This window comes from Scyliorhinus torazame, chromosome 25 (genome assembly GCF_047496885.1).
Source record: "Scyliorhinus torazame isolate Kashiwa2021f chromosome 25, sScyTor2.1, whole genome shotgun sequence".
NCBI classification, from domain to species: domain Eukaryota; kingdom Metazoa; phylum Chordata; class Chondrichthyes; order Carcharhiniformes; family Scyliorhinidae; genus Scyliorhinus; species Scyliorhinus torazame.
Window position 1 is genome coordinate 24,674,709 of NC_092731.1, and position 13,421 is coordinate 24,688,129.

Consider the following 13,421-nt stretch of genomic DNA (forward strand, 5'->3'; position numbering starts at 1 on the left):
CCCTCCTCGAGCGTGGGGGATGAATGTGAGTGTGGGATGAGGGTGGGGATGAGGGTAGTTGTGAGGATGGGAGATGAGGGTGTGGATGTGGGTGGGCATGAAGGTGGGGCTTGAGGGTTGGCATGAGGGTGGGGGAAGCGGGTGGGGGATGAGGGTGGGGGTGAGGGTGAGAGTGGAGTGAGGGTGAGGATAAAGACGGGGGTGAGGGTGGGGAGTGAAGGTGAAGGTGAGGGTGGGGATGATGTGGGGGTGAGGGGAGGGTGAGGGTGGGGGTGGGGGTGAGAGTGGGAGCGAGAGTGGGGGGTGAGGTTGAGGGTCGGAGTGGGGAGTGAGTGTAGGATGAGGTTGAGGGTGGGGTTGAGGCTAGGGGTGAGGTTGAGAATGGGGGTGAGGTTGGTGGCTGAGGGTGAGTGTGGGGGTGAGGGTGGGGTGAAGATGGGGGTGGGTGAAAAGGGTGAGTGTGGGGGTGAGGGTGAGGATGGGGTGGGGGTGAGTGTGGGGGTGAGGGTGGGGGTGGGGGTGAGGGTGGGGGTGAGGGTGATGCACACTTGTTCGGAAGGATTGTGTTGCAATAACGACACTGGACTTTCTCTTCTTCCCGGCTGGCTCCCAGTTCTGGCAGTATGGGAAATGGGTGGAGGTTGTCGTCGATGATAAACTACCAACCATGGATCAGAAGCTGGTCTTCACAATTTCATCCTCACGGAATGAGCTCTGGAGTGCTCTCCTGGAGAAGGCTTACGCCAAGTAGGAATCAAATTTCCTTCCATATCAAGCTGGCTTTGCTGTCGTTTAGTGAAAGAATGCTGTTAAATATGTTTCAAAACCTTCGAAGCAGATTTTATATTCCCGGTCTCAACGCTTGGCAAAGCCATTCTCAGATAAACATATTTCACCCTCTACACTGTCCTCATCAAACATTTGCAGGATAGGTACAGCACGGGGTTTAATACAGAGTAAAGCTCCCTCTACACTGTCCCAATCAAACACTCCCAGGACAGGTACAGCACAGGGTTAGATACAGAGTAAAGCTCCCTCTACACTGTCCCCATCAAAAGTTCCCAGGACAGGTACAGCACGGGGTTAGATACAGAGTAAAACTTCCTCTACACAGTCCCCATCAAACACTCCCAGGACAGGTACAGCATGGGGTTAGATACAGAGTAAAGCTCCCTCTACACTGTCCCCATCAAACACTCCCAGGACAGGTACGGCACAGGGTTATATACAGAGTAAAGCTCCCTCTACACTGTCCCCATCAAACACTCCCAGGACAGATACAGCACGGGATTAGATACAGAGTAAAGCTCCCTCTCCACTGTCCCCATCAAACACTCCCAGGCCAGGTACAGCACGGGGCTAGAGACAGAGTAAAGCTCCCTCTGCACTGTCCCCATCAAACACTCCCAGGACAGGTACAGCATGGGGTTAGAAACAGAGTAAAGCTCCTTCTACACTGTCCCCATCAAACACTCCCAGGACAGGTACAGCACGGGGTTAGATACAGAGTAAAGCTCCCTCTCCACTGTCCCCATCAAACACTCCCAGGCCAGGTACAGCACGGGGCTAGATACAGAGTAAAGCTCCCTCTACACTGTCCCCATCAAACACTCCCAGGACAGGTACAGCATGGGGTTAGAAACAGAGTAAAGCTCCCTCTACACTGTCCCCATCAAACACTTGCGGGACAGGTACAGCACGGGGATAGTTACAGAGCAAAGCTCCCTCTACACTGTCCCCATCAAACACTCCCAGGACAGGTACAGCACGGGGTTAGATACAGAGTAAAGCTCCCTCTACACTGTCCCCATCAAAAGTTCCCAGGACAGGTACAGCACGGGGTTAGATACAGAGTAAAACTTCCTCTACACAGTCCCCATCAAACACTCCCAGGACAGGTACAGCATGGGATTAGATACAGAGTAAAGCTCCCTCTACACTGTCCCCATCAAACACTCCCAGGACAGGTACGGCACAGGGTTATATACAGAGTAAAGCTCCCTCTACACTGTCCCCATCAAACACTCCCAGGACAGGTACAGCACGGGATTAGATACAGAGTAAAGCTCCCTCTCCACTGTCCCCATCAAACACTCCCAGGCCAGGTACAGCACGGGGCTAGAGACAGAGTAAAGCTCCCTCTACACTGTCCCCATCAAACACTCCCAGGACAAGTACAACACAGGGTTAGATACAGAGTAAAGCTCCCTCTACACTGTCCCCATCAAACACTCACAGGACAGGTACAGCACGGGGTTAGATACAGAGTAAAGCTCCCTCTACACTGTCCCCATCAAACACTTCCATCACAGGTACAGCACGGGGTTAGAAGCATACGGAGCGTACATACGGACATACACATGTGCACACACACACACAAATATGTGCATGCATACGGATACACATGTGTGTACGTGCACACACACACATGTGCATGCATAGAACCTTAGAAGTGCTATGGTACAGAAGGTGGCCATTCAGCCCATCGAGCCTGCACAAACCCTCTGACAGAGCACCCTAACCTCGGCCCCCTCCCCTGCCCTATTTCCAGAATCCCAAATCCCACCTAACCTGCACGTCTTTGGACCGTGGGAGGAAACCGGAGCACCCGGAGGAAATCCACGCAGACACGAGGGGAACGTGCAGACTCCGCACAGTGACCCAAGGTTGGAACTGAACCTGGGTCCCTGGCGCTGTGAGGCAGCAGTGCTGACCACTGTGCCACCCCATGCGCACACACACATTAACACACGTGTTTATGTGTGGACGCACGCCTTTGCATTTATAACCTGTGGTAGTATGTATTGGGGGTCATGTGGGACTGGAAGCCCTAATGTCATTGGCTGACAGATCCCGGGTCCTGGTTGGCTGTTGACCTCAAGCTCCGCCCTGAAGGCGGAGTATAAGAAGCCGGAGTCTTCCCCCGCAGGCCAGTTTACTATCGAGCTGCGGGGGAACAGACACGCTTAATAAAGCCTCATCGACTTCACTCTATTCGTCTCATGGAGTCTTTGTGCGCTACAATTTATTAAGCGTGCCTAAAAAGGACTATGGAGCTCAGGATCATTCCAGAATGCCTGAGGATCAGCCCCCACGCAGTGAACGCGGCAGCAGCCTTCAAGCACTGGCAGACTTGCTTCGAGGCCTACCTCAGAACGACCACCGACCGAGTCTCAGAAGACCAAAAACTGCAGGTCCTGCACTCGAGGGTGAGCACGGAGATTTTCTCCCTCATCGAAGACTCGGACGATTTCCAGACGGCGTTCGCAGCACTGAGAAGTCTCTACGTTCGCCCAGTTAACCAAATCTACGCTCGCTACCAGCTCGCGACGAGACGGCAAGCTCCCGGAGAATCGATGGACGAGTTCTACGCCGCGCTGCTGATTTTGGGACGAGCCTGCAGCTGCCCGTCGGTGAACGCAAACGAACACACGGACATGTTAATGCGCGATGCTTTTGTGGCAGGTATGCAATCCTCCCAAATCCGCCAAAGACTTCTAGAAAAAGATTCGCTAGGACTCTCAGAGGTACGGGCCTTAGCAGCCTCCCTAGACGTGGCCGCGCGTAATACCCGCGCCTACGGCCCCGACCGCGCGGCAACCCATTGGGCCCCGTACGTACCCGTCGCGGCAAACCCCCTACCGCCCCCCCCCCCCCCCCGGACACCCCACAGGCTTGCGCGGTCCAAACGCCGAGTCGCACCGGGGGCACCCGCTGTTATTTCTGCGGCCAGGCGAAACACCCCCGACAGCGCTGCCCGGCCCGCGCAGCTATCTGCAAAAGCTGCGGGAAAAAGGGCCATTATGCGGTTGTGTGCCGGTCCAGCGAGGTCGCCGCCGTCCCGGGAGCACAGGGAGCCCTGCAAGCAGTTTACGCGCCCCAACCCCCCCAGCACGCCATGTACGACACACAGGCGCAGCCGCTCTGGGTCCCGACCACCGCGGTCCCGGGAGAACTGGGAGCCCTGCACGCCGCCTACGCTCCCCAACCCCCCTCCCCGCAGCCCATGCATGACCCGCCGCCGGCGCTACCGCTTTGGGTCACGGCCAACACTCTCCACGGAGAGGAGGGAGTTTTCCGCGTCCCTAACGCCACCCTAACCCCCACCCCGCGCCCCACGCCTGACCCGCCGGCGCCACCTACTTGGGCCCCGACCACCGCTGTCCCCGGCGAGGGAGCTCCGCACGGTCCCAGCGCACAAAAGATTTGCCTAGCTGCAGGATCCCACTCCGTACAGATCCGGGGATTCTGCATAGTTACCCTAACGGTGCAGGGGAGGGAGTTCAAAAACTACAAACTAAACGTCCTTCCCCACCTTGCTGGGATTAGACTTCCAATGCAATCTACAGAGCCTTACGTTCAAATTCGGCGGCCCCATACCCCCACTCACTATCTGCGGCCTCGCAACCCTCAAGGTTCAACCCCCGTCCTTGTTTGCGAACCTCACCCCCAGATTGCAAACCCGTCGCCACTAGGAGCAGACAGTACAGCGCCCAGGACCGGACCTTCATTCGGTCCGAAGTCCAGCGGCTACTAAAGGAGGGCATAATCCAGGCCTGTAATAGTCCCTGGAGAGCGCAGGTGGTAGTAGTGAAGACAGGGGAGAAACAAAGGATGGTCATTGACTATAGCCAGACCATCAACAGGTACACACAACTAGACGCGTACCCTCTCCCCCGCATATCCGACATGGTCAATCGGATTGCCCAATATAAAGTCTTCTCCACCGTGGACCTCAAGTCCGCCTACCATCAGCTCCCCATCCGCCCAAGTGACCGCAAGTACACAGCCTTCGAGGCAGACGGGCGATTATACCATTTCCTACGGGTCCCTTTTGGCGTCACAAACGGGGTCTCGGTCTTCCAACGGGAGATGGACCGAATGGTTGATCAACATGGGTTGCGGGCCACGTTCCCGTATCTCGACAATGTAACCATCTGCGGCCACGATCAGCAGGACCACGACGCCAACCTCCAAAAATTCCTCCAGACCGCCAAAGCCTTGAACCTCACGTACAACGAGGACAAGTGCGTTTTTAGCACCGACCGGCTAGCCATTCTGGGCTACGTAGTGCGCAATGGGATAATAGGCCCCGACCCCGAACGCATGCGCGCACTCATGGAATTTCCCCTCCCACACTGCCCAAAAGCCCTGAAACGCTGCTTGGGGTTCTTTTCGTACTACGCCCAGTGGGTCCCCCAGTACGCAGACAAGGCCCGCCCCCTAATACAGACCACGACCTTCCCTCTGTCGACAGAGGCTTGCCAGGCCTTCAGCCGCATCAAAGCGGATATCGCAAAGGCCACGATGCGCGCCATCGACGAGTCCCTCCCCTTCCAGGTCGAGAGCGACGCCTCCGACATAGCTCTAGCGGCCACCCTTAACCAAGCGGGCAGACCCGTGGCCTTTTTCTCCCGGACCCTCCACGCCTCAGAAATCCGCCACTCTTCAGTAGAAAAGGAAGCCCAAGCCATAGTGGAAGCTGTGCGACATTGGAGGCATTACCTGGCCGGCAGGAGATTCACTCTCCTCACGGACCAACGGTCGGTAGCCTTCATGTTCGATAGTGCACAGCGGGGCAAAATCAAAAACGACAAAATCTTAAGGTGGAGGATCGAGCTCTCCACCTTCAACTATGAGATTTTGTATCGTCCCGGAAAGCTGAACGAGCCGTCCGATGCCCTATCATAGAACATAGAACAATACAGCGCAGTACAGGCCCTTCGGCCCACGATGTTGCACCGAAACAAAAGCCATCTAACCTACACTATGCCATTATCATCCATATGTTTATCCAATAAACTTTTAAATGCCCTCAATGTTGGCGAGTTCACTACTGTAGCAGGTAGGGCATTCCACGGCCTCACTACTCTTTGCGTAAAGAACCTACCTCTGACCTCTGTCCTATATCTATTACCCCTCAGTTTAAAGTTATGTCCCCTCGTGCCAGCCATATCCATCCGTGGGAGAAGGCTCTCACTGTCCACCCTATCCAACCCCCTGATCATTTTGTATGCCTCTATTAAGTCTCCTCTTAACCTTCTTCTCTCCAACGAAAACAACCTCAAGTCCATCAGCCTTTCCTCATAAGATTTTCCCTCCATACCAGGCAACATCCTGGTAAATCTCCTCTGCACCCGCTCCAAAGCCTCCACGTCCTTCCTATAATGCGGTGACCAGAACTGTACGCAATACTCCAAATGCGGCCGTACCAGAGTTCTGTACAGCTGCAACATGACCTCCCGACTCCGGAACTCAATCCCTCTACCAATAAAGGCCAACACTCCATAGGCCTTCTTCACAACCCTATCAACCTGGGTGGCAACTTTCAGGGATCTATGTACATGGACACCTAGATCCCTCTGCTCATCCACACTTTCAAGAACTTTACCATTAGCCAAATATTCCGCATTCCTGTTATTCCTTCCAAAGTGAATCACCTCACACTTCTCTACATTAAACTCCATTTGCCACCTCTCAGCCCAGCTCTGCAGCTTATCTATATCCCTCTGTAACCTGCTACATCCTTCCACACTATCGACAACACCACCGACTTTAGTATTGTCTGCAAATTTACTCACCCACCCTTCTGCGCCTTCCTCCAGGTCATTGATAAAAATGACAAACAGCAACGGCCCCAGAACAGATCCTTGTGGTACTCCACTTGTGACTGTACTCCATTCTGAACATTTCCCATCAACCACCACCCTCTGTCTTCTTTCAGCTAGCCAATTTCTGATCCACATCTCTAAATCACCCTCAATCCCCAGCCTCCGTATTTTTTGCAATAGCCTACCGTGGGGAACCTTATCAAACGCTTTGCTGAAATCCATATACACCACATCAACTGCTCTACCCTCGTCTACCTGTTCAGTCACCTTCTCAAAGAACTCAATAAGGTTTGTGAGGCATGACCTACCCTTCACAAAGCCATGCTGACTATCCCTGATCATATTATTCCTATCTAGATGATTATAAATCTTGTCTCTTATAATCCCCACCAAGACTTTACCCACTACAGACGTGAGGCTCACCGGTCTATAGTTGCCGGGGTTGTCTCTGCTCCCCTTTTTGAACAAAGGGACCACATTTGCTGTCCTCCAGTCCTCTGGCACTATTCCTGTAGCCAATGATGACATAAAAATCAAAGCCAAGGGTCCAGCAATCTCTTTCCTGGCCTCCCAGAGAATCCTAGGATAAATCCCATCAGGTCCCGGGGACTTATCTATTTTCAGCCTGTCCAGAATTGCCAACACCTCTTCCCTACGTACCTCAATGCCATCTATTCTATTAGCCTGGGGCTCAGCATTCTCCTCCACAACATTATCTTTTTCCTGAGTGAATACTGACGAAAAATATTCATTTAGTATCTCGCCTATCTCTTCAGACTCCACACACAATTTCCCATCCCTGTCCTTGACTGGTCCTACTCTTTCCCTAGTCATTCGCTTATTCCTGACATACCTATAGAAAGCTTTTGGGTTTTCCTTGATCCGTCCTGCCAAATACTTCTCATGTCCCCTCCTGGCTCGTCTTAGCTCTCTCTTTAGATCCTTCCTCGCTACCTTGTAACTATCCATCGCCCCAACCGAAACTTCACACTTCACCTTCACATAGGCCTCCTTCTTCCTCTTAACAAGAGATTGCCGCGGCACATGTGCCAACGCACAAATTAACCGCCTCCAAACCCTCCACGAGGACCTCTGCCACCCGGGGGTCACTCGGTTTTACCACTTCATCAAGTCCCGCAATCTCCCATACTCTTTAGAGGAGGTCCGTACAGTCACAAGGGACTGCCACATCTGCGCGGAATGCAAGCCGCATTTTTTCAGGCCAGATGGAGCGCACCTGATTAAGGCTTCCCGCCCCTTTGAACGCCTCTGTCTCGATTTCAAAGGGCCCCTCCACCGACCGCAACGCATATTTTCTTAATGTAGTGGACGAATACTCCCGCTTCCCTTTTGCCATTCCCTGCTCTGACATGACCGCGGCCACAGTCATTAAAGCCCTGAACAGCATCTTCACACTGTTCGGTTACCCCGCATACGTCCACAGCGACAGGGGGTCCTCTTTCATGAGTGACGAGCTGCGCCAGTTCCTGCTCAGCAAGGGCATAGCCTCAAGCAGGACGACCAGCTACAACCCCCGGGGGAACGGGCAAGTAGAAAGGGAGAACGGCACGGTCTGGAAGGCCGTCCTGCTGGCCCTACGGTCCAGGGACCTCCCAGTTTCAAGGTGGCAGGAGGTCCTCCCGGACGCTCTCCATTCCATCCGGTCGTTATTATGTACGAGCACTAATCAAACGCCACATGAGCGTCTCCTTGTCTTCCCTAGGAGGTCCTCCTCTGGAACGTCGCTGCCGACCTGGCTGGCGGCCCCAGGACCCATCCTGCTCCGAAAGCATGTGCGGGCACATAAGGCGGACCCGTTGGTCGAAAGGGTTCACCTCCTCCACGCGAACCCCCAGTACGCCTACGTGGAGTACCCCGACGGCCGACAGGACACGGTCTCCCTGCGGGATCTGGCGCCCGCCGGCAACACGCACACCCCCCCCGACACCATCAACCCAACCCCCCCCCTTCCTGCCACCGCCGCACCCGGCGACCGCCCCCTTCCCAGGAGGATCGGTTCCCCTCCCCTCAGCACCGACCAAGAATCAAACCCGAGCTGAAACCGTACGGCTCCTGGAGGCGACAACACTAGTACAAGCACCACCACCACCGCCGGGGCCGAGGCGATCGACACGGACGACCAGACCGCCCGACCGACTCGTGGCGTCGATGTAAAACAAACATGGACTGTTCACAAGAACATTTTGCTTTTCTTCCCATACCCTCTGTAAATAGTTGCAACAGGACGAAATTGTCCAATACTGTATTGCCATGTGAATGTTTTGTCCTCCCAGGACCAGCCCTGTAAACCCTTACCACCATACGAAGCATCACCCCGCCGGGTTCATTTTTGACAAGGGGTGAATGTGGTAGTATGTATTGGAGGTCATGTGGGACTGGAAGCCCTAATGTCATTGGCTGACAGATCCCGGGTCCTGGTTGGCCGTTGACCTCAAGCTCCGCCCTGAAGGCGGAGTATAAGAAGCAGGAGTCTTCCCCGCAGGCCAGTTTACTATCGAGCTGCGGGGGAACAGACACGCTTAATAAAGCCTCATCGACTTCACTCTATTCGTCTCATGGAGTCTTTGTGCGCTACATAACCCTAACACTCCACACAGAGAGGTGGTGGGAATGGAGGGAGAGAGTGGAGGGGGTCATTGAGAGAAAATCCGTGAGGTTTATCATTGTGATTCAATTTTCAAAAGAAAGTGAGGAATGGTTAAATTGATGAGCCTCCTCCTCTCTCCTTGTCTGAACATCTGCCTGAGACCAGGAGCCGACTCTTTATGTGAACAACGCTCACTGTGAAACCAGAGGAACCAGTTTGTCATTGTACCTGCGGGGCACATGTTTTGCATTGAAACCAGACATAAAGTTATTCAAAACCGTAACATAACACCTCTGTGTTACACACAATCACATGGATCGGGTGGGGGACTTGGCTGTTGGAGGGGGATGGTGGATGGTACAATCTGGAATACACTTGCCAGAAAGGGTGGTGACTGGTTCAATAATGACGTACAAAAGGAACTTGATCGTTACTGGAAACGGGACACGTTAGCAGAGTCTGGAGAGGGATTGCACGATGAGTAACCTGATAGCACTTTCAAAGACTCACAATGGGCCGAAGGGCCTCCTCCTGTACTAGAAGATACGATGAAGTGGAGATGCCGGCGTTGGACTGGGGTGAGCACAGTACGAAGTCTTACAACACCAGGTTAAAGTCCAACAGGTTTGTTTCGATGTCACTAGCTTTCGGAGCGCTGCTCCTTCCTCAGGTGAATGCAGAGGTATGTTCTGTCTATATATATATATTTCTGGAACATACCTTTGCATTCACCTGAGGAAGGAGCAGCGCTCCGAAAGCTAGTGACATCGAAACAAACCTGTTGGACTTTAACCTGGTGTTGTAAGACTTCTTACTAGAAGATACGAAACAGCACAGAAAATGGCCACTCGGCCCGATAAGCATTGACAGTACACGTAAGCGTCCTCCCATGGAACGTCCAGGTGCGGCTATGCAGAGCTAGGTCGCATATTCGGTAGCTCACGCTTGGAACGGACTTTTGGGCTCTTTTACAGGGCCCCCACGGCATTTGTTTGACATTTCCCGGTGTGGGAAGAAGACTGCAGCATTTCCCTGACAGTGTCCCCCAGGAATGTTATGTCTTTTGGCTACCAGACCTGGCAGAAACAGTAAAAGGTTTGGCTTCAGCTGCAGCAATAGACAAAGGCCTCTTCCAGCATGCAGGCGGGGGAAGGGCAAGCTTAAAGCTGCAATCTGACTTGACTCTATCAAAGGTGAATTCTAGCAGCAGAGGGAACAACTGTGAAAAGATCTACCAAGGCCATTGAAGAAGCAGGGACGAGGCTTCCGGTTGCAGCCATGGAGGAGTAGGTCGCGTATTCGGCAGCTCCCGTCTGGAACTGACTCTCAGACCTTTTTCAGGAGTTTCCATAGACTTTTTGGGGCAGACTGGTGAAGCGAACACTGCCAAAAGGATTCCCTCTCGACTTCCGGTTGCGGCTATGCGGAGCTAAGCCGCACGATTCAGCAATTCCTGCTACCACGGACTTTTGGGCTCGTTAGGGGAGCCCCAATGGAACTTTTTTTGACGCAGCCCGTGGGGAAGGGAAGAGAGAGGTCCCCCTCCAACTTCTATGAAACGGACCAGAAGTGTAACGGCCAAAGGAGCGGCACTGGAGCAACGGGAGACGCGAGGGAAAGAAAACAAAATGGCGGCGGCCAGGGACAAAGGGGAGCTGCAGGAGTTCATCAAGCGCTGCTTCGAGGAGCAGCGCGAGGAGATGCGCAAGGAGATGTTGGCGCCTATGCTTTCGGCAATTGAAGGACTCGGGATCACCCAGAAGGCCCACGAAGCTAAGATCCAGGAGATACAGAAAAGAGTCAGTCAGAACGAGGACGAGCTCGTGGGCCTGGCGATGAGAGTGGAGCAGAACAAGGCGCTACACAAGAGGTGGGCGGGAAGACTCGAAGACCTGGAGAACAGGTCGAGGAGAAAGAATCTGCGAATCCTGGGTCTCCCTGAGGGAGTGGAGGGGGCCGATGCCGGGGCATACGCGGGCACGATGCTCGAGGCGATGATGGGCACGAAGGCCCCTTCGAGGCCGCTGGAGTTGGACGGGGTACATCGGGTGCTGGCGAAGAAGCCCCAGGCAAATGAGCCGCCAAGGGCGATGGTGGTGAGGTTCCACCGGTTCACGGACAGAGAGTGGGTCCTGAGATGGGCCAAGAAGGAGCGGAGCAGCAAGTGGGACAGTGCAGAGATCCGAATATACCCGGACTGGAGCACGGAGGTTGCAAAGCGGAGAGCGGGTTTCAACCGGGCCAAAGCGGCGTTGTACCGGAAAGAAGTGAAATTCGGAATGCTGCAGCCAGCGCGACTGTGGGTCACATACAAGGGCCAACACTATTACTTCGAAACGCCTGAAGAGGCGTGGACCTTTGTACAAGCCGAAAAGTTGGACTCTAACTGAGGGTTTGTGAGGGTGGGGGGGATGTTTTGGGGTTTGATGTGTGATGGTTGTTGTATATAGGGGGTCAATCACGCGCAGGAAATGTTACATGGGCTGGGGGAGAGAGACAAGGCCGCGACAGGAGCTGCGCCAGAGGGGGCGGAGCGGGATTGGAAAGGCGGTAAGGGCAACGAAGGAATGCATATGGATTGGGAGACTCCCACGCGGGGAGGTCAATGAGACGGCGGGGGAAGCCGTGGTCAGCAGGCGTCAGCTGACTTACGGGAGTGACATGGGGGGAGCAAAAAAGCTAGACAGGGGTCTAGACGGGGGGGGGGGGGGGTGGGGGGGGAAGGGTTGCTGCTGCACTGGCCGAAAGGGAATGGGACACAGAAGAGGTGGCCGGGACGGGGGTCCCCCCTCTGGGGGACTGGAGGGTGAGGGAGGCGTGGACACGGGACTGGCCCAGAAAAGGAGATGGCTAGTCGGCGGGGCGTGGGGGGGGGGGGGAGGGGGTGAGAGCCCCTCCAATCCGGCTGATAACGTGGAATGTGAGGGGCCTGAATGGGCCGGTGAAGAGGGCTCGAGTGTTCGCGCACTTGAAGGGACTGAAGGCGGACGTGGCCATGCTCCAAGAGACACACCTGAAGGTGGCGGACCAGGTCAGGCTAAGAAAGGGATGGGTAGGACAGGTATTCCACTCGGGACTGGACGCGAAGAATAGAGGGGTGGCAATATTGGTGGGAAAGCGGGTGTCATTCAAGGCCAAGACTATTGTAGCGGACAATGGAGGGCGATATGTAATGGTGAGCGGTAGGCTGCAAGGGACGTGGGTGGTGTTGGTAAACGTATACGCCCCGAACTGAGGTGATGCAGGATTCATGAAGCGCATGTTGGGGCGCATTCCGGACCTGCAGATAGGAGGCCTGATAATGGGAGGGGACTTCAATACAGTGTTGGATCCAGCACTGGACCGCTCCAAATCAAGGACTGGAAAGAGGCCGGCGGCGGCCAAAGTACTTAGGGGGTTTATGGATCAGATGGGGGGAGTGGACCCATGGCGGTTTGCAAGGCCGCAGGCCAGGGAATTTTCTTTCTTCTCCCATGTACACAAAGCCTACTCCCGGATAGATTTCTTTGTTCTGGGTAGGGCGCTCATCCCGAGGGTGGAGGGGACGGTGTATTCACCTATAGCCGTTTTGGACCATACCCCGCACTGGGTGGAACTGGAGCTGGGAGAGGAGAGGGACCAACGCCCGTTGTGGCGGCTGGATGTGGGACTGCTGGCGGACGAGGTGGTGTGTGGGAAGGTGAGGGGGTGTATCGAAAGGTACTTGGAGGACAACAGGGAGGTGTGGGTGGGGGTGGTGTGGGAGGCGTTGAAGGCGGTGATCAGGGGAGAGCTAATTTCCATTAGGGCTCATAGGGAGAAGACAGAGGGTATGGAAAGGGAGAGGTTAGTGGGGGAGATTTTGGGAGTGGACAGGAGATACGCAGAGGCCCCGGAGGAAAGATTACTTGGGGAAAGACGACGGTTCCAGATGGAGTTTGACCTGTTGACCACAGGGAAGGCGGAGGCACAGTGGAGGAAAGCGCAGGGGGCGACCTACGAGTATGGGGAAAAGGCTAGTCGGATGCTGGCACACCAGCTCCGTAAGAGGATGGCAGCGAGGGAAATTGGGGGAGTCAAAGATTAGGGGCAGCACGGTAGCATTGTGGATAGCACAATTGCTTCACAGATCCAGGGTCCCAGGTTCGATTCCGACTTGGGTCACTGTCTGTGCGGAGTCTGCACGTCCTCCCCGTGTCTGCGTGGGTTTCCTCCGGGTGCTC

At 54.7% G+C, this 13,421-nt stretch overlaps 1 protein-coding gene across 1 annotated transcript in view; it reads left to right on the top strand.

Annotated features, from left to right (window-relative positions):
* The window catches only part of LOC140402429 (calpain-2 catalytic subunit-like), a 276,110-nt gene that overhangs the window by 29,634 nt on the left and 233,055 nt on the right, over positions 1–13,421 (top strand). Inside the window, exon 4 of the mRNA XM_072490200.1 lies at positions 614–747. Coding sequence (XP_072346301.1) covers positions 614–747 — 134 coding nt within the window. The remainder of the gene's footprint in view (positions 1–613; positions 748–13,421) is intronic.